Source organism: Centrocercus urophasianus, unplaced genomic scaffold (assembly GCF_019232065.1).
Source record: "Centrocercus urophasianus isolate 14NV4802_14NV808 unplaced genomic scaffold, USGS_Curo_1.0 seq_30, whole genome shotgun sequence".
Classification (NCBI taxonomy): Eukaryota; Metazoa; Chordata; class Aves; order Galliformes; family Phasianidae; genus Centrocercus; species Centrocercus urophasianus.
The window spans coordinates 838,142-864,159 of record NW_024884867.1 but is presented as its reverse complement, the minus strand read 5'-3'; the positions used below and the strand labels follow the sequence as shown (position 1 = coordinate 864,159).

General features: G+C 39.6%; 1 protein-coding gene across 1 annotated transcript in view; it reads left to right on the top strand.

Annotated features, from left to right (window-relative positions):
- The window catches only part of MED13L (mediator complex subunit 13L), a 179,213-nt gene that overhangs the window by 143,903 nt on the left and 9,292 nt on the right, over positions 1-26,018 (top strand). Inside the window, exons 15-28 of the mRNA XM_042829053.1 lie at positions 1,205-1,425; positions 4,346-4,548; positions 6,633-7,579; positions 8,043-8,222; positions 9,581-9,804; positions 10,662-10,854; positions 12,547-12,991; positions 14,572-14,791; positions 16,651-16,839; positions 19,413-19,636; positions 20,110-20,252; positions 22,095-22,253; positions 23,300-23,476; positions 25,688-25,842. Of these exons, the coding sequence (XP_042684987.1) occupies positions 1,205-1,425; positions 4,346-4,548; positions 6,633-7,579; positions 8,043-8,222; positions 9,581-9,804; positions 10,662-10,854; positions 12,547-12,991; positions 14,572-14,791; positions 16,651-16,839; positions 19,413-19,636; positions 20,110-20,252; positions 22,095-22,253; positions 23,300-23,476; positions 25,688-25,842 (3,680 nt within the window). The remainder of the gene's footprint in view (positions 1-1,204; positions 1,426-4,345; positions 4,549-6,632; positions 7,580-8,042; positions 8,223-9,580; positions 9,805-10,661; positions 10,855-12,546; positions 12,992-14,571; positions 14,792-16,650; positions 16,840-19,412; positions 19,637-20,109; positions 20,253-22,094; positions 22,254-23,299; positions 23,477-25,687; positions 25,843-26,018) is intronic.

Sequence of the window (26,018 nt, the reverse complement as noted above, 5' to 3'; positions counted from 1 at the left end):
CTGACTACATTGTGTTCTAACCCTTTTTCCTGTCCCATTTCTCTGCTTCCTGAAGCACACTTCTCTTTGAGAAGCAGAGGCAACACTTCATCCAAGTGGCATCCTGAAGATTATACTTCGTACTAGCATTGGATGGAAAATGTTTTTTTCCATTCCACTTAAGCTGTTTTCAACATTTACTAATCCTTTATCAGGACAACACTAAGTTGTTTTCAAGTCTTCATTCACAGTAAGACTGAGAAAGAAAAAAAGGAACCGAGTATGAACAAGCCATTGCCAATTAATTTACTCTGCTGCTCCAGGCTGTGGAACAGTTGGGTTCAGCATTCACTGCTGTTTCCATCAAAACTCTATTTCTGGGGGCACTTCACCCATTCAAACTGTTCCATATTGTCTGAAGAATTAAATAGGAGGCTGGCTGTCTCATCTCTTTGCACAAAAGAACAAAATTAAGATTTTTTGGTTCTGTTAAGAGCGGAGACAGGACATCTGGTTGTAGCATCCTACAAAAACACAGTTTGCTCCTTATGTATGTACTCATATACTCTATCTAATTTTAATTTCATTACTTTATTTGTTATTTCCAGTTATTTTTTGAGACTATGTTTCACTGGTTTTGATTTCCACAATTGACTGTTTTCCAGTCCGAAACGTTTGTGTTAGCAACAGTAGCCTATCTCTTTTGTCAGGAGTTTTGTTGCTATGGACCAAATGAGACTGCAGTGACTGTATGTCAGTGGAAAAACACAGCTAAGTGCATGCTTATTCTAAAAGGCACTGCTTTGAGATTCAGTGTCAGCCCAAAAGGGAGAAGAAACTATTCTGTCTCCTTAGTAGCAGTTCTTAGGATGAACTTTCCATTCACATCACTTAATCTTTTCTGCTAAAAATATATGTATATATATTTGTGGGGTTTTTTTGTTAAAAAACCTGTATGTTTAAAGTTGCGTGTCTACCAATTTGCTGTTTCTGCTGAACATCAAGTTTGTAAAGCAACCCTAGGAATTTTTGGAATGCATCCCTAGGAATTAACTTCTAAGCCTAGAGTTATACAGGTGTTGGAACTGTACTGAGCCTGTAGAGTCTTTACTAGGTTTTAACCCACAGAACAAGAGCTAGTAGTGAGTAACCCCTTCTGTTTTATTGGGCTTTCTTGAGAATTGGTATTGTAATGATTAACGATGCATTTTTTCATCCTATTTAGCTGTGGCAGATCTCCAAAGGATGTTCCCAACACCACCTTCTTTAGAACAACACCCTGCCTTCTCCCCAGTAATGAGTTATAAAGATGGAATAAGTTCAGAGACAGTAACCACCTTGGGAATGATGGAAAGTCCCATGGTCAGCATGGTTCCAACACAGCTTGCTGAGTTCAAAATGGAGGTGGAAGATGGATTAGGTAGCCCTAAACCTGAAGAAATTAAGGTAACATACCACACATAGGGTGTTTTCATAATCTCACCTTCATATGATCAGATTTTTATAAAGAAATCACCTGTAGTGTGCCTAGCAGGCTACTTTAACAAGTGGGAATTAGAGCCATATAAAGTTTGTATTGGTCTTTAGTTGGAAAAAAACCCAAAAACTTCTCTAGTAAAAGAGCTTGTAATTGTTTCTCTGATTTTAACTGTAGGTACTTTTCTGTTCATATAATAGGTGTAATTTTAAGTCTGTAATGCTTTTGGGTGCTCTCAGGAAACAAACAGTATTGTATGTGAAATGAGCCCTATGCCTAACAGAAAGAGTGCACTTATTTGAAAAACATGGTACTTGTGACTACATAGCTTTTAAACGGTTTGTTTCTTCAGATAATTTTTCTGTACCTTTTATGTATAGCCACTCCTTGCTGCCAGTCTCTGGGGATGCAGCTAGGATAAAATCATGCATGTAGAAAGGCTGCCTTTTTCTCTCTGAAATGTTGCCTTTTTTGGTTAGGGTTGAAAATCACTGAGAAAGCCCAGGGGTTGAACTTGCTCTGTTTCTTCTTCAGCTGATGTTACTTCACAAGTTTTAAGGCCAGATGGGACCATTCTTATCTGACTTTCTGTATAACACAGGTCAGGTAATGTCACATAGTTACTCCTCTATTGAGTCCTATAGTATATCTGAGTAAAGAAGTATTTTTAAATGGGGACTCTGCTGTGGGGTACTAGTACTCACCTCCCCTGCTTTACATATCCAGATGTATCCATTTTTCCATAGCATCACATGAAAAGACTTAACATAAGCACCTGGTCTACATTGATTTGTATTTCATTGTTCCATCCTTAGCGCAGGTCAACAGGTAGGTTAAAATCATTCTGCCTGATTGTGTGCATTCTGCATTTCTTAACTTCTTCGGCCAATTTTTTATCAGAAGTTATCTTTATCATATTTCCATGCATACAGGCTGAGAGTTTTTTAATTTAGAAGCGCGCTTTTCCTTGTTCTGCAGCAGTGCAAGCTTGTTTCAATTTTCAATAGGGAGATACACACAAGAACTGTCTTCCTGGTATTCCCTAACCTTTGATTTTAAAACTTGATTCCTCTCCCTCAGGCCCAGCCAGTCCCAAATCTCCTTCTCTTTCTGCAGCCATTTCTTTCCTCAGCAGCAGCTCCCCCTGAGTGCTGGCAGTAGCTGAGGACTTGCTTTAGTTATTGGCACTGCTGAGTGAGGTATACACACACAGAGCTTGTAGTTGCATGGACTAGAAGTGGCTATAACTCAAAGTGAGAACACTGAAACAAAATCTTGCCTAAGTGTATATGATTTAGTCAGCTGTGAATGAGAAATTTTTCTTGCATGGCACCTCTGGCATAACTTAGACAGACTGAAAGTAAAGCACAGGTGAACCACAGGGTGACTTTCTGCATTCAGGTATGTCCTTGTTTGGAAGTAAGATTGCTGTATTCGAGGATTATTTCTATGTATAGAAACAAATTGTGACCAGTCAGAAGTGTGAGAAAGTTAGCTGTAGTGTCCCCCTTGTGAAGACAGCAAGCCTGGAAAGTCTGCTTTGTTACTGCAAGACCTCTTCTTCTTTCTGTCCTGACTTGATAACTTGAAGGCATGATGAGAAAAAGCTTGTTCCTAAAGGCTTTGCTGTTGTCCACTATCTTTGTGTAGTTCGGGTGTCTACAGATCTGTAAACAATTATAGAAGTTTAAAGTTTATGGCAGGGTTTGTAACAGACCTTGCTTTGTTTTATTCTGTTTTCCAAACAAACTACTTTCTAAAACTAGAATAATTTGGCCCTGGAAATAAAATCTGTATTGTGACTTGGACAGCTGAAAGCTTTTGAGTGGGAACAGATTTTAGGGTGTCATTGCTGTTGGAAGTGCTTCAGTCTCCCTCACAAAGTTTTAGGAGTATTGAACTATACATTTTATTTCTGCCTGATAACATCTCCAACAAGCACAGTTTACTCTGCTTTTAAGTGTGTTCACACCTGCTCATATACACCAGTGGGGGAAACAAGCACCTAAACCCATTGCTGATCATTTTTAGAACATGTAAGTAGATTTCTTCTGCTGAGTATTCAGCAGCTGGAGATAGTAATCCACACATTTCTCATCTCTCAATGCTGTACAAGGTGTAAGGGAAAAATGGAAATATCTAATGAGATGTTAAATGCTGCAATTCTGAGAGACTGCTGTTACTTCAATAATTATTTTTACTTTGCAGTAGTGCGTCAAAAGGACTAGTTCTTTTCTTCTGAAGGAAACATGGCATAGCTTTAGAAACTGGCTCAAGTTCTTGTCATCATTGTCTGCAAACAAGCATAACAGTCACTGGAAGTCCAGTTTGACTGAACTTCATTTATATTCATACTTAATATAATGTTTAGTTGATTATTTCTGACCAATACTAGGAGTGGTGCTAGTGTTAAGAGTGCACTGTTACTGGTTGGATTATCTTAATTCCCCATGTGGGGGTTGTTCCAAGAGGCTGACTTAAAGGCTGACTTAAAATTTTCTTCACAATGTGACTCAACCTCTCCATTGTGAGTGTGGAAGTCTTGAAAAGATCAACCTCTTAAGTGCATAAAGTAGATGCCTTAAGTTAGATAATGTGAATATTTCAGTGCCTTTCAAATGTATCTCATCCTTAATGAGTGTAGTCCAACTGGGAAATGTGCTGGCATTAGTTAAAGCCATACAGTATCTTAGTGTACCAAGGAGCTGAGTTTCCTTGAAGGATCAGCTCTTGAATGTTTCGTAGAATGAATAAATATAGTTAATGATGGGGAAAAATGCAGTTATAGAGGGTTCAAACAGTACAGCAAGTTTTAAGGAAAGATAGTTGTGTAAACGTAAAGTTCAACCTTACCGTGGTGTTGTAAACAATGTCACTTGGATGTTACAGGATTTTTCGTATGTGCACAAAGTTCCATCATTTCAACCTTTTGTGGGCTCCTCTGTATTTGCTCCACTGAAGATACTGCCAAGTCAGTGCCTCTTACCTCTGAAGATACCAGATGCCTGCGTTTTCAGGCCTTCTTGGGCTGTTCCTCCTAAAATTGAACAACTTCCTTTGCCACCAGCCACTTTCATTAGAGATGGCTACAAGTAAGTACTGTGTTGTTGGGGCTTACAGAGTTCGTCATCCCTCCATTTCAAATAGTTTGTTATTGAAATCTTTTGAGTATATTAATGAGTATTTAGCTAAGCACCAGAACCATAAAACAGCCTGCAGTTGCGTTTTAAACCTTTCAAATCTGTTATTCTTTCGGATCAAAAAATTGTGATTGTGTGAACATTTGAATTAAGAACATTTTCTGGAAATTGTTAGGACAGTATGTGTTCAGTGCACTCTTACAAATGAACAAGAATTAACTGTAATTTCTGGGACAGGAAAATACTGTAATGCGGTGTAAAGCTAGGAAATAAAATGATCAGGTGCAGTTTATCTTCCTCTTTTTAAATACCAAAAGACAAGATACCACATCTTTCCATGTGCTATGACCTATAAGCAGTCACTGTTATTTAACATAAAAGCTTGTGTTCCTTACTCAGTTCTCAGAAATTAGTAATGTTTGTGGAAGAAATTATTTGCTGGAGATCTTCAAAGCTATGAAGGATTTCCACTGTTAGGTTTATAAAATCTTTTAAAAGGCACGCTGTGGTACAAAGGTCTCCTTGCTTGCACTGCGCTGCTTTCTAGAGGAAGTAGCCTGTGTCTTTAAACCAGTCTATAAATCTTTAAATCAGTCCTTTTCCAGCTCCAAAGGATCCTTCAGTGTTCTCAAAAGAATTGCAAAAAAGAAATTGTAAAGTCTTGGTAGTGCCTAGGGAGCAATCTAATTCTCAGGGTTTTTTCGTAATAGTGACTGATTCACCAGCCTGAGCAAGTTATTAATTTCAGGTATTTGTTGAGGGAAAAAACCTTTCGTTTTCAATAAATCCAATTAGAGTGAAAATTTTTACTGCAGGCTTCCAACAGAGTGGTGATTGCCAATCAAGGTTTCTAGGTCATCTTTTTTTGTTAGTCTGAGGCATGCAATATACTTCAGATTCAGAGCTCCTTCAAACCTTTGTTCATTTTTTTTTTCCTCTTGCTTGGAGTTGGACATGCACCAGTTCAAGGTAATGAAATGATCTAAGAAATCTGGTCTTTACTGTTTTCCTTTTCAAGTTGCTAATGACATGAGAACATTACAGGGGTACTCCTTTTAAATAACTCATAAAATACCACTGAAAACAGACGTGAAAGATCTGTTTTCATTCTTCTGTCGAGAGACATACTGCATCCTTAGAATTTTTCCTTGCCCTAATATGTAACGAAGATGTTACAAGAAAAATGAACAAATTGTTAGGAACTTGGGAAGAGCTAAGTAAAGATTTTTGTTCTGATTGGCTCAGTGTTACCTGTTAGTTGATATAAAGAGTCACTGCAGAGAGAAGGTGGATATCAGGGGAATACACAAACTGTCCTTTGGTCACTTAAGTTTGGCAGCAAATGACAAAAGTAATAAAAATCATTGATGACAAGAGGTAACCCGAAAACACGATTCTTAGCTTTACTGGATTGAAGGTTTGTAATGGAATGTGTCATTTTGTGCTGTAGACTGTGTAGTTCTGAATGGGCATTTGTATCTGTAGTACCTGAAATGCTATTATCAGTTACATACTAGGCAATACCTTATATAAATGCCACATGCTGAATTACTTCGGAAAACTATTTCAAAAATAAGGTAACATTTCCATTACTCTGAAATACTTCCTTAATTTCCACTGCTGTACATCTTTTTACATATAATTGTGCTTAAAACAATAACAAAAAGTATTATTTTTTCTCTTTTTCCCTAGAAGAATAAACAAATATCCTGGAAACTTAGTAATTTATCTACAGGTTCTATTAAAGAGCATTTGAGTTTTATCCCACGAGAATAATCTTTAAGAGGGTTAAGTGCCTGAGGTGATCCCATTTTATCATACTGATAAGAAACAGGCGAGGATTACAGTTTTAGTTGAAAGAGACATGAGTACGAAAACTTATGAGCACAACATCTGATGGTGTTCCGTTACTGCAGTTATGGTGAATCCTTCGGGTTTTCATCGACTTTCTGTATGTAAAAATAAGGTTTGATGAAATCAGTCTTCACAACCAACCAGATTGTTGCGTATGACTGTTTTTCTCGTATTCCTTGTAGCAATGTGCCTAGTGTTGGGAGTCTGGCTGACCAAGACTATCTTCAGATGAACACTCCTCAGATGAACACACCAGTGACGCTGAATAGCACTGCTCCGGCCAGCAACAGTGGAGCAGGAGTTCTGCCATCACCAGCAACTCCCCGCTTCTCTGTCCCTACCCCACGCACTCCCAGGACCCCAAGGACTCCCAGAGGTGGGGGGACTGCGAGCGGTCAAGGATCTGTAAAATATGACAGCACAGATCAAGGTTCGCCTGCTTCTACCCCTTCTACAACACGACCACTCAATTCTGTGGAACCAGCCACTGTTCAGCCCATCCCAGAAGCCCACAGCCTCTACGTGACGTTGATTCTTTCAGACTCCGTGCTGAACATCTTCAAAGATCGTAACTTTGATAGTTGTTGTATATGCGCCTGCAACATGAATATTAAAGGGGCAGATGTCGGGTTATACATCCCAGATTCATCTAATGAGGATCAGTACCGTTGCACCTGTGGCTTTAGTGCTATTATGAACCGTAAACTAGGCTACAACTCTGGGCTCTTCATTGAGGATGAGTTGGATATTTTTGGCAAGACCTCGGACATTGGCCAAGCTGCAGAGAGACGACTGATGATATGTCAAAGTAATTTGATCTCTCAGATGGGAGAGGGAGCTAGAAGGACCCAGGAACCTCCAATGAGCCTCCTTCTCCTCCTCCAGAATCAGCACACGCAGCCTTTCACATCTCTGAGCTGCTTGGATTACATGTCCTCCAATAATCGTCAGACACTCCCATGTATGAACTGGAGTTATGACAGACTGCAGGCAGACAGTAACGATTCCTGGATAGAATGCTTCAATGCCCTTGAGCAAGGCAGGCAGTACGTTGATAACCCCACTGGTGGGAAAGTGGATGAAGCCCTAGTAAGAAGTGCCACTGTGCATTCTTGGCCTCATAGCAATGGTATGGATCCAAACAGATTTCTTTGAACTTTAGAAGTGTGTTTGACAATAGGGACTTAACTTTATGTGGGAAACAAAGTGGGAAAACATTCTAGAATCAAAGTAGGTTTTTGAAAGCTTTACAAATGACTTAGAAAACCACAGTGGTCCACTTGTCCTTAGCATTTAGAGACAGTGATCTGAATCTCAGAACTTGCATCAGTTCACAAAGCTAAAGTGGAGACAGCCAGTGTTAACTAACATTGAAAGGTATGTGAAAAGGACTGTTAGGACAGCTTTAGTTCCGTAATGGCTTCATAAAGCACCACATTAAATTCCATTAAGCTAATTAGAGTTATTCAGCTTTTATGGGCACTGTGAAGAGCAGTACAAAGGAACAATAAATGAAAAAAAAATGCTGTCAGCTCAAAAGGAATCTTTCTGTTCCTTGCTGGAAATGATGGGTGCTCCGTTGTCTTTTGTAGTGTTGGATATCAGCATGCTCTCCTCCCAGGATGTGGTGCGTATGCTGCTGTCACTGCAGCCCTTTCTCCAGGATGCCATCCAGAAGAAGCGAACAGGAAGGACCTGGGAGAACATCCAGCACGTGCAGGGACCACTCACATGGCAGCAGTTCCACAAGATGGCGGGACGAGGAACCTATGGTATGAATGCTGTGTGGTATGCTTAACAGATAAAATGAAAGTATAGTTTTCTAGAAATGGATGTACACTTTGTTCTGGAAAAAGCATTATGAACAGCAGGCTCTTTGGTTAGATTTTAATGGTCTTAAATGCCATCTGCAGCACATTGCTTGAATACTGCAGTGGAGGTTTTGTCCTTCAAGACAATAAACATTTACACTGTGCAGAGCTGCTGGATGAGAGCTGAGTCTGTATTTTGGCTTGCACTGTATATACGTAACACAAAGAGAGGAAGCTGTTAAGATTGCACCAGATAATAAAGGAAGAGGAGGTTCCTGAGCCAATGCTCAAACCCTCCAAATACTAAAAATGCATAGTTTCTCCATAGAGGTATGCTCATTCTAAGGTTTCCTGTTTACTAAGGTATGGCAGTTTCCAAGTTGTAATTCATACTTCTCAAAAATAGGCATTACAAAATAGGTTTTATATGTGCATGTTTGGATAATAATGACTGACCTTTAGATGGGCATTTCTTGCTTGCAGTTTATTTCAGTTTTGACACAGTCTTGCTTAGGTGTTTTTTTTCCTCTGTTCTGTTGTCTCATGTTCCCTCTGTTAGTGTTTGTTGTATTGCTACTTCCCTTTGAGGCTAGGACAATTTTGTGTAACTGCAGTTCTCGTCTTAAGCTGTTTTGCTTTATGAGAAGTATTTCTAATCTAATGTTTTGTCCAGCATTTGTAAATTTAAGAGTTAGTTGGGATCTGCCAACTATTATCAGAGTACAAAACTAGAATTGCTATATAGTAAGTAGCAGAGCCTTTGATGCAGATTCAGCAATTTTTATTGAATGTTGACTTTTTAATAAAGTTGTTTTATAGCAGAAACTATCCTCTTATTTTTGTTTGGGTTTTTTCAATGGTATCTTTTCTCATGAGCAGTGACTGGAGGATAGTATGCTGAACTCAATGGTAGATCTCTGAGCTCTGACAGCAGAGTGCCTCAGTAGGGAGAGGAACAGAAGGCAATTTTTTAAATTAGGATAACTTTGATTACTAATATATGCCCTAGGAATAATTTTTGGCTAACCGTTTTGTTCGGTAGTATTGCACCTCCAGCTGGAGACTGCTCCATAAAATCAGATTTTATTGTATTCGTGTTACTGCTTTTGGTTGAAGAGGCACTGGTGAAGTGTGGTTATGGTTGTGACAAAGTGAAAATTCTTCCAAGTTGGCAATATTAAGACTCAGGAGGGGCATTTAGAGTATGGTATAAAATGCAGCAAGGGATTAGGGATTTCCAGTATTTCATCAGAGAACCCACTGCAGTTAAACCAGTTGTTTTAACATCGTCTTCTCTTTCCCTTTTTTTTGTTCCTAAGGCTCCGAGGAATCTCCTGAGCCTCTTCCAATCCCAACTTTACTGGTGGGATATGACAAGGACTTCCTGACAATCTCTCCATTCTCCTTGCCATTCTGGGAGAGGCTGTTGCTCGACCCATACGGGGGCCATCGGGATGTTGCCTATATTGTGGTGTGTCCAGAAAATGAGGCCTTGCTCGATGGAGCCAAAACTTTCTTCAGGGACTTGAGTGCTGTATACGAGGTTGGAAAGAAAAGCTTTGTTGAGTTATTTCTTATTTATGCATCATTTCTGCTTTGCTGAATGTTCCTTGCGAAACATCCTCAGTTGTTGAACAGCTATTTGTATACAGATTTGTTTTCTTTGAGGACTTTCTGCACTTTCAGAGTCAAGAATGCCTAATTGAGTTATACTGTTAGGATTTTAATTCCATTATGAAAAGGAAATTCAATCTTGTAATACAGCCATGTGCAGTGGTGGTTGGTGTTTCAGTAGTATCAACTGAATGTTTTTGTGTGGCTTGTCTGGATAAGCTAAATCTGCTTAAGACATTCCTCAAATATCATTGAGATGAACAAACTATAAAAAGCTGAAACCACTGTTTCATACAGGGTGCTGGAATATCAGTGCAGCAGGAACTCACTGTATTTAGCAGTAGCTCATTATAATCAGCAGAAGAATATTTTCTATGTAATGTATTAATCTCTTTGCTGGCCTCTTGACCATTGCAGTAAATGGGATGGGGAGCATGGCTTGGGAACATACCTTATTTTGATTGAAATTTTCAGAGGGTGCAGTACCAGTATTGATACCATTGCAACCTAACACACTGAGACCCAATCAAATCTACAGAGTAAGGGATGGATGAAAGCAGCTGTTTTCTTTTTCTTTGTTTAATCATGGTCACTGCATACTATTGAATGACAAGATTGCTTTGTAACCTTCCGTTCAACCCTTTGTTGAATTATCTTTGGGTTTTATGTTTAGTAGGACGTCACCATAAGTGTGCTGGTCGTACAGAGCTTAAGCTACAAAGCACTCTGCATAACTCCGTTGGGTGCTCGGCATCCACTGACAAGTATTTCTTCTTTCCTCACCAGATGTGTAGGCTTGGCCAACACAAACCAATCTGCAAAGTGTTACGCGATGGGATTATGCGGGTGGGAAAGACTGTGGCACAAAAGCTGACGGATGAGCTGGTGAGCGAATGGTTCAACCAGCCCTGGGGCACTGAGGAGTGCGACAATCATTCCAGGCTCAAACTTTACGCTCAAGTTTGCCGGCATCACCTAGGTAAGTGTGCCAGCGTGCCAGCAAGGCTCTTCTGGTTGGCTGAAGGTGTTTTAGAGGGTACCTGCAGCTATTGGAAGGGAGTTTCTCTTAAGATATGGATTAAGATCTGCTTAGAAATAGCATATGATTGTGCTGTATCTTCCCTTAATCGCTTCTTGGTTAAATTTGCCTATTCAAAAAGTTGGCTTTTATTTATCAGTCTGGTGGTCATGTTAAAGATTCAAAAGCAAATTATTACTTTTTCTAAGAAGTCAGTTTGGTGTAAGACATTGTATGTCAAAGATGTTCCATAGCTGACTGAATTGATCTCAGTTATATGCTATTCATATGGGATATATCACTGTAGAGGGATGTGCCTGGTGTCTTCAAACATAAGATTTATTTAAATTAAAGATGAGATCACTAAAACTGCAAAGGAAGAATGAGTTAATGCAGGTGGAAAAAAAAAAAAAAAAAGAGCCTACAGTATCCTTTATAAATGAGATACTTTGAACAGCTTTGTGGGAAGGCATTGTCTCCTCTGGACCACATGTAGGCTTATTTCCTTCCTGAAACATACTGGTACATTCTAAAAGACTAAAAAGGAGCTGTTTTATGGCTACCTGCTCTGGTTGTGCTTTTATAACATATCAAAATTGCTTGTTGGGTGACAGATTGTGGAATGAAGTAGAAAGAATGTAGAAGTTTGCTGGGTTATCAGAAAACAGGTCCTGACTGAGCAGTCCCTGGCATCATCTAACATCTGTATTGCTCCCAGTTTTTGTCTTCTTCCATTCCAGATAGTTCTGCTGAGACGGTGCTGGTTAGCAAGATAGGCAGTGATCACAGAGCACCAGGAACACTTAAACTTGAGCTGAAATGCACAAACCACCTTTTGTTTTAAAAAGCTGGGAATTGTGAATGGTTTTTGGAACAGCTCTTACTCCCTTTGTTCTGGGAAAGGACTCACTGTGCTTAAGTCTGCTTACTGAGAGCTCTGGTGACCTGGTGTTGGAAAACGGAAGTTTGTGAAAGCGTACAGAGATGAGAACTGTCTGCTCAGTTCCACAGACTGCTGGATGCCTCATCCCATCCTTTGAGAAAAGTTTGGCAGAGCATGATAGGGCTTGTTTATCTCAAATAATCAAGTTTCTATATCCATTCTGCTTTTAGTTTTAATTTACCACAAAACTGAGAGGGAGAAGTTACTCTTTAACATAAGAACTCAAGGCTTACATGTAGAAATGTATAGTGTGTGCACAGCAGAGTGATCACTCTGATATCTTTTTCTGATGCTCAGGAGCAGAAATAACTATATTAAAATTTATTATTGTAGCTCAAGTAAAAAGGTCAATTAGATCTTCAGTCTGATGAAAATAACGTGTGATAGATGGCACAGCCAAACACCAAGTAGGGTGTTATCCTAACGTGGTCAAAGCGGAGGTAATAACATGTCAGTACCAACTTTGATCCACAGAGCTTTGCAAAGTCAGTCCTGTTTCTACAGACATCTGATTCACATCAGTTGAACTGAAACTCTGAAGAATGGACTCCAAACTAAATATTTATAATGGAGATTATATTCACTTAGCTTTTGTACATTCTTAGAATACTCTGAAGACATAGAAAAAGTTGTATAACTTTACGGTTAATCCAGCTCACTTTTATCTAAGACTGTCATTAATCTCCTTTCCTTTTTATATGCCATTTCAGCACCTTACTTAGCCACTCTGCAGCTTGACAGCAGCCTGTTGCTACCACCGAAGTACCAAACCCCAGCGCCAGCAAGCCAGACTCAGACAATACCTGGGAACACTGGACCTGTACCCTCAAACTCAACATGTCTTTCCACTTCTGGGGCACCACCGACAGGCAGTTCTTTTAACTCCACACCCAATGGTGGGACCACTAGCCTTCCTGCAGGAAGTAGCTCATCCTCTGGATCCTCTGTGCCACAGCTGTCAGCATCTTCTGCAACACCTGGCGTTAACCAGATGAGCGCTACCCCTACCCCAGGGTTTAGTGGGAACATTGGTTCAGGGCAAAACACCAGCACTGGGGGAAATGCAGCAGATCGCTCACAAGGAAGCACGGGTCCTGGGGGAGACACGGAAGCAGGTCAAAACTTATCACAACAGCAACAAGAAGGACAGGAAGGGTAAGTGCTCAAATTGCTCAAAATACAAATAAAACCAATGTTTTCCTGCTTTCATACATCTCATAATCTTTATCTCAGTCCTTGAAAGAGCCTTGGATGTGTGCAGTACTGCTGTTCAGATGTAAATGAAACAGGGCTCTTTTTTAATCATTTCTAGTCATAGCACCATAGAATCTTTAGCATTGGAAGGGACTTCTAATCCAACTCCCCCGAAGTGAGCGGGGGCACCTACAGATCAATCTGGTGCTCAGAGCCCTGTCCAGCCTGACCTTGGGTGTCTGCAGGAACGGGGCATCCACCGCCTCTGTGGACAGCCTGTGCCAGCACCTCACCACCCTCACTGTAAAGGGCTTTTTCCTTATACCCAATCTAAATCTACCCTCATTTCTGATGAGAGAAGTTGGAAAAAATAACTTCCTTTTTTCAATATAAGAAATTAAGCTTGATTCATGAAAATGGCTTCTTGTGGTTCTGTTTGAGATGCCCCAGGGTACCCTACCTAGGCTGTGTTTGCACTTCAAGAAAAACACAAGGCGTCTTAAGTTCTGTGCCGTATCTGCTAGCTCCATTTCTCTGCTGTCTGGTACTGCAGGATATATCATGTTGCACCTAACACCTCTTAGATGGGCAACTCTAGCATGCCTATAATATTAACAGAAACAAAATAAGATTCATAGTGTTGTTTTCTTTCCCTGAATATCTTGTATTGCAAGTGCTTTATGCATTGCAAAACCCATCTGAAAGAAGGGTTGTATTCCTGTTACTTGAAAACGAGGGCCTTATTATAGTCATCCATCAAACATAAAAATTAGGAAAATGTTTCTTAACATCTTATGTGACTTCCTGAGTGAACATGTTTTTCATTACTCATGTAATAATGCATATTACTAATAGTTATGATGAATGTTGTGCAGTTCCTGAATCTTAAGTGAAAAGCCCACATCCTGTACTAGTTTGGGTTATTCTTAAGACATCTGTTCACTAGATCTATGCAAAATACCTCTATCAATTGCAGTGGGGTTTCTGACAGAATGAGTCTGAGCTGCTTTTATCACTTACAGATGTTGAGCCTCCCCGTCATGGTTGAGGCATGGAGGAGTATTTTACAAAGTTAAAAACGTTCAGTTGCTCCCTCCATTGCCAAGGGAACCTTTTCTGTAACGAATTAGAGGACTTCAGTCTCCATGAATATTTCTTTGGTACTCAGTTCTCAATGTTTTCTCTCACAAAAGAAAACCCCAAACCAACACCAAAACCGAGGCGAGCACAAACATGAGATAACTCACAGACTTAATACTTAGTCAGCTTTTCCATATTCCTCAGACCTAAACTACAGTAATTGCATTCAGTGATTTTGTGTTAGAATTCATGGTGTCTTTAATGCATCATTTCCAAAGGGCATGTTGAATTAAGTGTCTGTGAGTACAAGTCATCCTTCCTTAATGACTGTTGCTGGTTTTAGTTTCTGAACGCAAGAATCACTTACTACTCCCCTGCTTCGACCTCACAAGCTTTTACTCCAAAAACAATACTTAACAACTCTAATTTACCTCTGAATGTAACAACACACATCTCTCTAGTGTTACAGAGAGAGAGAGAATAGGAATTCCCACTGAACCGGAGTCTGCAGACAGCAATGCCTATCCTCCAGCAGTTGTCATCTACATGGTGGATCCGTTTACCTACACCGCAGATGAGGAATCGGCCTCAACCAACTTTTGGCTATTGAGTTTGATGAGATGCTACACAGAAATGCTGGATAACTTGCCTGAGAATATGAGGAATTCTTTCATTCTCCAGGTAATTCTACCTCATTCTGCATCTTCGTATGTGGGAGTCATTCTATCACAGCATTTTTGTTGTTATTGTACTGAGGGAGACAAAATGCAAGATAATATATAAAATCTCAGAACTGGTTAGAAATTACATAGTTAGAAGCACAAAGCTTGTGCTTGTTCTGGTGATGAGATTAATTTAAAGCAGCCACTGTATCCTCGCAACAAATGTGTTGCGTGGCTCCAGCAATCACGTGCAGTAGATGCTTTCTGAAGAGGGATGTCTGTTATTTAACTTGCAACTCGAGTAGCCATGGCCAAGGGAAAAAAGTCCATTTTCTCCTTTAATTTCTTTGCATGTTAAATTGTTTGCTTTTTATATTCACTCTGAATTATATTGTTTAATCCAAAAGAAGTATGTGCAACCAGACATTTAATGCATAATTTAACTGTAGTATTGTTATTATCTGCTTCTTAAAAATAATTTACCATGTAACTTGGCGTATAATAGTAATTACTTACTATGGAATTACTCAAGAATTGAATTTGTGTAGTCAGAAACAGAGCTTGGCCTATTGCCCAGACTGGCTACATTTTGCCATGCCTCTTCTTTCAGGGCTAGAAGTTCAGCCTAAATAACTGCAGAGGAGAATGGGAAGCTAGAAATTATGAGCGGTGCATGCATGTGTGCTGCACATGCAAGAAGCAGCATGTGAAGAAGTTTTGAATGCCTTTTTCACTTATGCTCAACTTGCCTTAAAAATACTTCATTGTAGTTAAAGGATGAATCAGAGCTTTTGTAGCATCTCAAATTGGGCATAATATTGGGCAAATATTTGTCATTTTTGACTGTTTCGGCTGGGATGAGGGAAAACTGTCACCAAAACACTTTGTGTGTGGGAATGAACTGAAAATCAGTCACAGTTGCAAGTTGTGGCAGTCTTTTGGCAATTTAATTGATGCAGAGATGAAGATGCTAAAAACATGGGTAGCTATTGACACTGACATAGCTGAAAAAAACCAATAGCCTGCATTCTGCAGTTGTATCTTAGTCTGTGCAGGACAATGCTGAATGGGCTTGCAGACTTCTGAGACGCGCTGTTCATTGTCAGGGCACCTACAGTTTGCTTCCCAAAATATGTGGCGTTTTACAAATCTGAAGTCAAAACAGTAGGCAATTTTTACTAAGGGATGTATTCACCAGCCCAATATTCTCACAGCTGTACGTGGTATGTACTTACATCGCTCCAAAAATAATGCCTCCTACTTACTTCTATGGAAACTACAGAAGATACAAAGAGCACAATAGTGGTATTTGATACAGCACATTCTCAGCTGCAGAACACTCTTTTTCAACACAGTCACTGCCATTAGCTTTGCATTTTCACCAGCAATGAACAAGAGCTGCATGCTGTTTCAAAATTTCTTTCAAAATATACCAAAACAAATTATGTATACGTATGTATGACAATTCACAGTGTTGGAAAAGCCCAGCTACTGAAAGGTTCTCAAACCACAGAAAACCTTGTAATTTAAGTTCTGCTCTCTACAGTAGTAAGAATGATGCTGTAGTGCTGATTCACGTATGAACAGCAAACAAATCTTGGTTCTTAGTTAATATTTCCCTTAGAAAACTTTAAAATATATCACTGTAATGGAAACAGCACTTCTGCATGGCAGAATATAGCCAGTGACTGGTGCCATCATTCATGCAAAAAGGTGGCAGCCCTGGTGGGAAACAACTGGCACAATAATGAAAATAGATGAATGCAACAGGCCAAGCATCGTGGACTGATGGATGTGTTAGTCTGGGTGAGGTTGGTATTAATGAACAGCTCTTTGAAGACGTTTAATCGTGTTTCATTGTTTATATGAATTACATAGATTGTGCCTTGCCAGTACATGCTGCAGACAATGAAGGACGAACAGGTTTTCTACATTCAGCACTTGAAGTCTTTGGCATTTTCAGTGTACTGCCAATGCAGGAGGCCATTGCCCACACAGATTCACATCAAGTCTCTCACAGGCTTTGGGCCAGCTGCCAGCATCGAGATGACCCTCAAAAATCCAGAGGTCAGTATTAGTGTCAAGAGAATAAAAGCTTGCTATTAAAATGTGACCACTTAGTAAGAAAAAAGTATTTTTTCAAAGGGAAAAGGTAAGGTGATGCTAAATAGAAATTAGTAAGAAATATCCCAGACTGCTGGCTTTCAAAAAATGTCAAGCTTAAGGTCTTGAATTAAAGTAAGAGGTTGAATTTACACTTTGAGTAAAGAAAAAGAAAATATATGTTCTTTGGGATTCTGAGATAGTTTGTGATTTTTGTCTGTATCAGACCTACAAGAAAGCATTTATGTCTGTTGTTTGTATATGTGTGCATATATATGAAATAATTTGCTGTGCATAATTATGTATATTTTACTAATTCTCTGAGGTAATGGAGAAATCCCCCTATTTCAGCGGGCTTATCTTTCATCTGCTTTATTAAACTGTAAATATTCAAGCCCTGTTTGTGGAATATCAGGGATTTCAACAGGTTAATAACCCATCCTACTTTCTGTGAATGTTTCTCATTCTTCGAAAGATAACGATGACTGATTCATCTAATTTAATGAGCCAGCACAACACTTAAGCACTTACCTTGGGGTCAAGATGTGCTTGTTAGAGTTTAAAAATCTCGTTTCAAAATAATCATAAAACCAAAACATGAGTATGTTTCATTACTGATATCTCCATTGACTGCTTCTGGTTTCATGTCTGAAAGCAGCAGCACCCCAGGCATATCCTCTTTGCACTCTGACCTCATTCTTCCATCAAGGATGGATTTTGCATCCACAGGATGAATTTTGCAGCAAGTTGCAGTGGTCAGACATCAGTGTAGCTGAGTGTAAGGAGAAGAGCAATAAACTTGCAAGACCCCTGCAAGTGTCTCCCTCCATTTAATGAACGCTCCTACACTGTTGCCAAGGTATACTTCTACAAAATGACATAAGCAGAAATGATACCCCTCAATGTGTACAGGAAAGCAGTGTAAACTTTATTTTTATGAGCTGATTACCTTGCACTTTGCATTTTGCATTTCGTATTTAAATTTCTGAAGGTCTCTTCAGGAAAAAAAAAAAAAAAAGCCAGAGGAATAGGAGGGTAAATGTTTTCATGAGCAGCTGCTTGCATTTAGCATCATTAATGAATGTCTCCTCTCTCCATTTTCCATGTGCTTGCTCTCCATCTGCACTGCAAACTCCTAACTTTGCCTGAAAATTTAGGAAAATACCCTGGCTATTTCTGTATAGTTAATTATGTCTTGTCAGGCCCATGGTGTTTTTTCTCCAGAGAGGTGTTATAAAGCAAAGGCAGATTCGGGGCTCAGCATCTGGAAAGCAACTGTGCAGAAGATGACCTGGGGCCAAGTTTAGTTAAGTTGAATATAAGCCAGCAATGTGCCCTTACAGCAAAGCAAGCCAGCAGCACCCCGTTCTGCATTAGCAAGGGTGCTGGCAGCTGAGCCAGGGAGGTGGTTATTCCCCTCTCCTCAGTACTGCTGGGACCACACCTGTAGTACTGGATCTGAAGCCAATCCAGCAAAAGGCCACAGAGATGACGAAAGGACTGGAGCATCTGACATCTGAGGGGGGCTGAGAAGGCTGAAGTGGCAGCACAAACTGAAATACAGGAAATTCAGTTTAAATAAAAACCCTAACCCTAAAACGCTCAGTCATTGCATTGGTGGTCCAACACTGCAACAGGTTGCTCAGGCAATTTGCCTGGCCAGAGCCCTGGTAATCTAATCTAATTGTCCCTGCTTTGAGCAGGAGGTCCCTTCTGGTCTAAGCCTTCTATGATTTGGTGAAAAAAAAAGGAAGATTTAATGATTTACTGCTATCAGGGTCAGTAGGAGAACTGTACGTGGTATTATTTACAATACTAATTTGCTTCCTCATATCATTAAACATTATGAAATGGCCTTGATTTCTTATAGACCCCTACAGGTTAGTTTTTTGATGGGCTGCTGATGGCTTATTTCTTAAAGATAAGCAGTATAATGCATACAGAGGATGTGATTAATTAGCAGGCCAATGTTCAGCTGTATCAAATACCAAAGTGTTTCTGAAAGGAAACTGTGAGATAAAAGAGACAGAATTTCAGACATCACGCCTAACGTTCATGAAAGTATGATATACCTCATGCCCAGATAGAAGGAAATAGTTTGAGCTCTGCCTTTACTGTTTTTAACACCCTGATACCTCACATCAAATTGCACCCATAGTTCTGCGGTTAGTATGTGAATGGACAAAAGTGAGAAGATGCCATCAATTTTAGCAAATAATATATAGAAGTACAGGTTTCAGGTCCTCCTTGTCTTGGTGATTGATAGCAGCTTGTGCAAAGGCTGCTTCTTTCCATAGTTTCCCTATATATAAAAAGAAATCCTTAGATAAGTAAGTTTTGAATTACATCAGTTTTAACTAGCAGGAATGATTTGTCTACATCACCCCTTTTTCCAGAATCTCTTTTGACTATGAATGTCTTCAACCTATACACTGTTTCAAACTCATTTTTTTCTGTCCTTGCTGCCAGTCTATGTTGTATACTTCTTGCACGGAATAGTTATATGTCTGCTGATTGTTATGTTGACTTTATTGCAGAGGCCCAGCCCAATCCAGCTATACTCACCTCCTTTCATACTGGCACCCATCAAGGACAAACAGACAGAGCTGGGAGAAACATTTGGAGAGGCCAGTCAGAAATACAACGTGCTTTTTGTTGGCTATTGTTTGTCCCATGATCAGCGCTGGCTTCTGGCATCCTGCACGGATCTTCATGGTGAATTGCTGGAAACCTGCATTGTTAATATTGATTTACCAAACAGGTAGAAACCTTGATTTTTTTGCATTAAATCTAGCTCTGTAGTTATCAAACCTCACCATCATCCCTCACTGCATTTCTTTCTTGCACATCTCATTCTAATTGTATTTCCTGTTGTGATCATGATAATGTTAGCAGTGATCATGTTTAAATTGACAGTTTATAGTATAAACTTACAAATCAGAGAGAGAGAAGTTGTTGTTGTATTACACTTGTTTCACAAATGCTACCTACAAATCTTACCTTCAAGAACAACTTGTATATTGCTCAGCATACTGACACCTCTCATTACCATTGCAATACCAGTACTGAAAGCAGACAGATTTTCTGCTTCATATGAGGAAGGTAAGGTAGACACTCTACAGAGCTGCAAGAGCTCCTATAGATGTTAAGCAGTGACATAAGTGTGTACAGTAGAAATCTGGATATTATCCTTGATTCTCTGTAACTCGTTTTTTTTTCTCTGTTACTCTACAGGTCAAGGAGGAGCAAGTTGTCTGCACGTAAAATCGGTCTGCAGAAGCTGTGGGAATGGTGTATTGGTATTGTACAGATGACATCACTGCCTTGGAGAGTTGTCATAGGGCGGCTCGGCCGCCTCGGCCATGGGGAGTTAAAAGGTCTGTGATGCCAGCACTGTCACTGCCAGTGGTCTTGGTTGTTTTGCAAAGCAGGGTGTTTTACAGAGTTGATCACCAACCTTTAAAGCTGGGAAAATTAGATTGATAATCCAATCCTGGCACTGGATTTTTATAGTGCTTTTTATAAGCATTTGCTGCAATCTGTCCATGTTTGTACGCTGGGCCTGATGCTACTCTCACACATCTTGTAGATGTTGTGTAGATTAACATAGAATCATAGAATCACAAGGTTGGAAACGACCTGCAAGATCATCTAGTCCAACCGTCCTCCCATCACCATCACTACCACAAGCACTAAACCACATCTCACAGCTCCTCATCCTCTTGAACACTGCCAGGGATGGCGACTTCACCACCTCCCTGTGCAGCCATTCCAGCACCTGACCACTCTCTGAGAGAAAAAGTTCTTCCTTGTGTCCAACCTAAACCTCCACTGGTACAACTTGCAGCCATTTCCTCATGTCCTGTTTGTTGCCTGGGAGAAAAGGCCAAACCCTTCCTCATCAAACCTCCCTTCAGAAAGCTGTAGAGTGCTAACGTAACTAACATTTGCAGAGGATATTTCCAACTGGAAGTCAGCACTGGGTTTGGTCGTGTTAGGAATAGATTTCACAGAATCATAGAGTTGCTCAGGTTGGAAAAGATCTTAAAGATCATCGAGTCCAACCACAGCCTAGCAATAGTTGCCCTGTCACAGAAACAGGATTCAGTTGTGATTCTTCACTTTCAAACAGAAATACTTGGAAATGAGGTTAATGAATCAAAAAAAATCTTTTTTTTCTGTGGTATACAACACTAAGTGATGATGGGCATTAGCCAGCAACAAGGCTCCCTGCAGTCCGCAAAGAGTTCCCAAGATTTAGCATTCCTAACAGCTCAGATGGAACAGCAACCTCTGGAGTGCTTTAGGTTCAGATCCCTTAATGCAGCAAGGGAAGGAAGTGCCTTGCTTCATTTCAGCAGTGATTCCTCTCACTGGTAGATGCATTTGGCAGCTCCTCTTTCTTCTCTAATGACTGTGGCCACTAGAAAGCTCTTGGCTGGTTGGTCAAAAAATGGGGTTCTGAGAAGGTGCTCTGCATCTTCATTTGTCTCCTTATTTCAAACATGAAGAGAAATTAGGCAGGCAAACACAGACATGAGTGAATGTCCTTTTATCGTGATAAATGAATGTGATGTGGATTCCTCTACTTAGCTTATTGTAAGAGATTCTGTATTTCATAAGACAGGAAAAAAATAGAAAAACAGTGCATAATAAATAACAGTTCAGTCTAAAAGCACAAAGAATTACTCCGGGGGAAGAAGCTCCAATTCAATGCCTTCTCCCATCCAGTACATGTAGGGAAGAAGGGATGTTGCCTGCCCTGTTAAGGGAATTTGTTATCCCTCATATACCTGGGAGTTAATTGGGATGAAGGTAGGACGGCAAACTCAGAGTTTAGTAAGCAGCTCTCTTCCTTTGTTTTCTGAAAGTCAGTTCAGTGACTAAATGTAGTTTCTTAAAGGTATATCCACAGCATTGAAAGACTAACAAAGCTTTCACTTTGTTTTGTTTAGTGTATTTTATTCATTACAAGGCTTAACAAAATTCCTTTTGTGTTCAGTGTGTGAATTCATACCTATTTGCTTACATTTCAAGAGTTATGGTTATGCAGCATGCCAGATGAGAACAGATGTGCTTTTTCAAAAAAGAATCAGTGCAGTTCCTAAAAAGATTTCCATGTAGATGAAAACACTGAAAAAAAAAGAAACATTATGCAAGCAAGTTGTGGATTTTTAGAAACCTCATTATCTGTTCTGTCTAAATTTGCTTCATTTCAGACTGGAGTATCCTCCTTGGGGAATGCTCCCTGCAGACAATCAGCAAACAGCTGAAGGAGGTGTGCCGCATGTGTGGCATCTCATCAGCAGACTCTCCTTCTATCCTCAGTGCCTGCTTAGTTGCCATGGAGCCACAGGGGTCATTTGTCGTCATGCCAGGTGAATTTTATCCAGCTGTTCTAACTTCTTTTATCTTACTTAGCGCATAAGAAGCATGTCAATTCTGGGACACTTTTGAGCCCAACAAGACTAGCATGGCTGAATGTGGTAGAACATAAGCTGAGCCAGCAGAATTCCCAAAATATCAGGAAGGGTTACGTTGTCTGGTGCCTTAACTCCTAGGAGAAGAGATTACTTTGTGCCACTGGTAATCTGATGACCTTTTCCTTGGGGAAGTCATGTTTCCAAATCGCCCAGTGCTCATTAGCTGAAATGTAGTGTTGTGGAAACCATTATGCAAGGAGGAATGCAGACACTGTTACAGTCTATCATATGAAAGAGTTGGAGGCTAGGGAAGTGGGAGTAAGGATAAACCTGCTTATATTTAAGAATGTTTTTAGATAATTCTTCTGTAAGCATCGATCTATAGGCTTCAGTTGAAAGGTTTCAAAGCTTGAGGCCCTTCCATGCTGCATTTTTTCCCTTTTCCTTATTTTGTGTACTTCTTAAGCACATATTTTTTGTGTATATGTTGAGATATCCTTACAAACTACTCTGGCTTTTAGTTTATATATATAGTTTATATAGAAAAGTTTACTATGTGGAACAGAAAGTAAATGAGCTTGAAAAGTTGAATAACTTTCAAAACAGAGTTTTGTAATGTGAGAAAGTAGATGGCAAGTTGTGTCTCTTTCAGTGCCAATCAAAGTGGGGTGTATTGCATAATTTGGAGTTCTATAGGTGTGCCTGTCCAAAATAAATTTGCCTTACTCATTTAACAAGCAAATCTTTGATTAAGGGGCAGCAAAATGGAAAGGAAAGGTGTGGTATTGTATGGGAATTCACATAGCTAAATGTTATTTATGTGATTTGTGATCTTAATTTCAGGCTTTTCTGGTAATTTATTCTTTTTAAGATAAGAACCTTTAAACATTTTTATTAGCATGCAAATCAAGATTAGATCCTTAGAAATGTAATAGGACATTGAAAGCGTATTTTGAAGATGATGCAAATTAATGCCTCTGCCATTGCTTCTTTTCTGGAAGATGCTGTCACTATGGGATCAGTGTTTGGACGAAGTACTGCACTGAACCTGCAGTCATCTCAGCTGAATACCCCTCAGGATGCCTCCTGTACACACATCCTGGTTTTCCCAACCTCTGCTACTATCCAGGTAGCACCAGCAAATTACCCCAATGAGGATGGGTTCAGCCCAACTAATGGTAAGTCAGCCTGTGTCTGGTGTCCTGTTCAAAACACAAGCAGAGCTGTTCCCGTTAGCAGTAAGATCTGAATGGATCTGTCTTCTCCCATGGACCCCATGCCACTCTAATTTAATGTAGAGAGCACAAACAATACCTACATGATAAAGAATAGTATACTATGTTTTTATAGTGTGTGTTCAGAGAATCCTGCTGGTTTATTCCAAAAGCAATATTGGCCAATCAATACACAAAATGGCACAGACTACGAAATGCTTTTTCTTGTCATTGTGATTAACTTGTGACTCAGTCAGGCCAAGTTGATCTGTAGCAGTTGTTTGCTTCGTGGTCTGTGGAGTGGAAAGCTCGTGAGGAGGGAAGGTGTTTGTTCTAGAATTTTTATCTTCCTGTAAAAGAATGCAAAGTAGACCAACCAAACTGTGAGATCTCTATTATTAACAGTGTGGATTTTTAAACATACTTAACTCTATAACTTATATCTCCAAGACTCAGCTTAATACTTCATAATAAGTATTTTCCTAACTGTTTTGCCATAGGTTTTTAAAAATGATTGTAAAATAATTCAAACTTACCAGTCACTTAGAATAAAGACGTTTCACTCAGGCAAATTACAGTAGAGAGGGGTAGAAAGGCTCACTATTTTTAATGAAAGAATCTGCTTTGATCTCTTCCTCCGGGAATTTCAGTGGGCCTCAAAGAAGGGAAGTTACCCCTCTTAATACTTAAGCAGCTGTCCTTTCAAAGCCCCAGAATCCTGACTGAATGCTGTGCTGAGGAATATTTAACCTGCATTAACCTGCCCTTTAGTGCTTCAGATGCTAATTAGAATCAGGTACAAGAACTGGCGTTTTCCAAAATGGTGTTAAATTTAATTTTCTTAACTCTGTTCTACTTAATGATTAAACTGCTTCCTATGCTATTAGGCGTCTCATTTATGTTTTGGAGGCTAAGCAGAGCATGACATTAGTTCTGTTTTGTTCAGTGAGGTTGTAGGACAGAAGTTAATAAACTGAGTTAATTCATTGCTTTTGAAATCCAGTCTTTCTCTTCAGAAGATGAAGAAAAACAACCACCTGCCTGTTCCAGCACTAGAGCTTCAGGTTGAAATAAATTAATTCAAGACACACATTCCTTTCCATTTTCATGTCAAGCAAATTCTTTTTCAAGAGAAATTATTTATTGTATGGCACTTCTTAAACTATGTAGAAATGTACTACTCGTATTTAAGGTCTCTGCATTTTACTATAAATCTGGTAGCAATTCTAATTCAGACAGCTCCCAGTGTCCCTTTCTGTCCCCCCAAAACTTCAGATGTCATTATTACTGTTTAAACATCTTTGCTGAAAAAATCTGGATGAGGAAAAAAACGTTTAAACTGTACTGTGATGTTTGTAGTTTTCTGCTCTGTGTTCCCTACATCCTCGCTTTCCGTCATGTAAATTACCCATATTATCATAACTTGTGTTCCAAATGACTGAGCAATGGAATGTACTTCTCATAGAATGCAAACACATTTTCTGTGTATCTTTACTGCCTTCCCACAAATTAACATAAGGCAAATTAAAATAGCAAGCTATGATAATAAAACCGCATTTGATTTCTGAGATGAAAGTAAAACGTTAAAAGCTGAATTGTAGGAAATTTGAAATGATCCTGAAAGTACATTGCATGTGAACGTGGAGCTGGCCTTGCTGCCCTTCTGCTGGATGCTACCTGATGCTGTGAGCAGCTGCCTTGAAACTGCTGAGACTGCTCCTGGAATACTTGGGGCAAATGTGCCAAGCTGTGTAGCACAGGTCTGGAGAGCAGCACCTGCTGTGGGTAACAAATGTAGGTTTGTTCAACCTATTTCAGCTATATTTTTAAATGGATTTCTGTGAGCGACTGCAGAGAGGTGACATTTTGTCTCAGTTTGGATTGTTGTTAGATTGGCATGACAGGAGCTTTGTTCACTTTCTGAGTGTTGGTAAAATCCGTGATTTTAATAGATGTCAGCCAGCTTCTGCTTCCAAGTCCGTGTTGTTGCAGTCAGAGGAACGAGGAAGGATTCAACAGTAGAATAGTAAAATGTTTATCACTGCTTTCATCTATCTCAAGGGTCTATTTAAAAAAAAAAAAAAAAAAAAAAAAAAAGGCCATAAATTACAACAGTATTGTAATAGAAATGGACACAGCAGATTGAAATTGATTTTTTCTTTCTTTCCTTTCCAGATGATATGTTTGACCTCCCGTTCCCAGATGACATGGACAATGACATCAGAATTTTAATAACAGGGAACCTTCACTCTTCACCAAATTCTTCCCCAGTTCCTTCCCCTGGATCCCCATCTGGCATTGGAGTGGGATCTCACTACCAACACAGTAGGGTAAGGCTGGAACACTTCTGAGCTACTTAAAATAAAACAGAAAGACCCAAACTTTCCAACAAAATCTTTTTTCCCACTGTTAATTTTCAAGCATTGTTCGGTCAAAATTAATTAAATTAATGAAATTGATTAAGCTGAAAGTAACGTTAAAATTGGAGAGACTGGCTAAATACTAT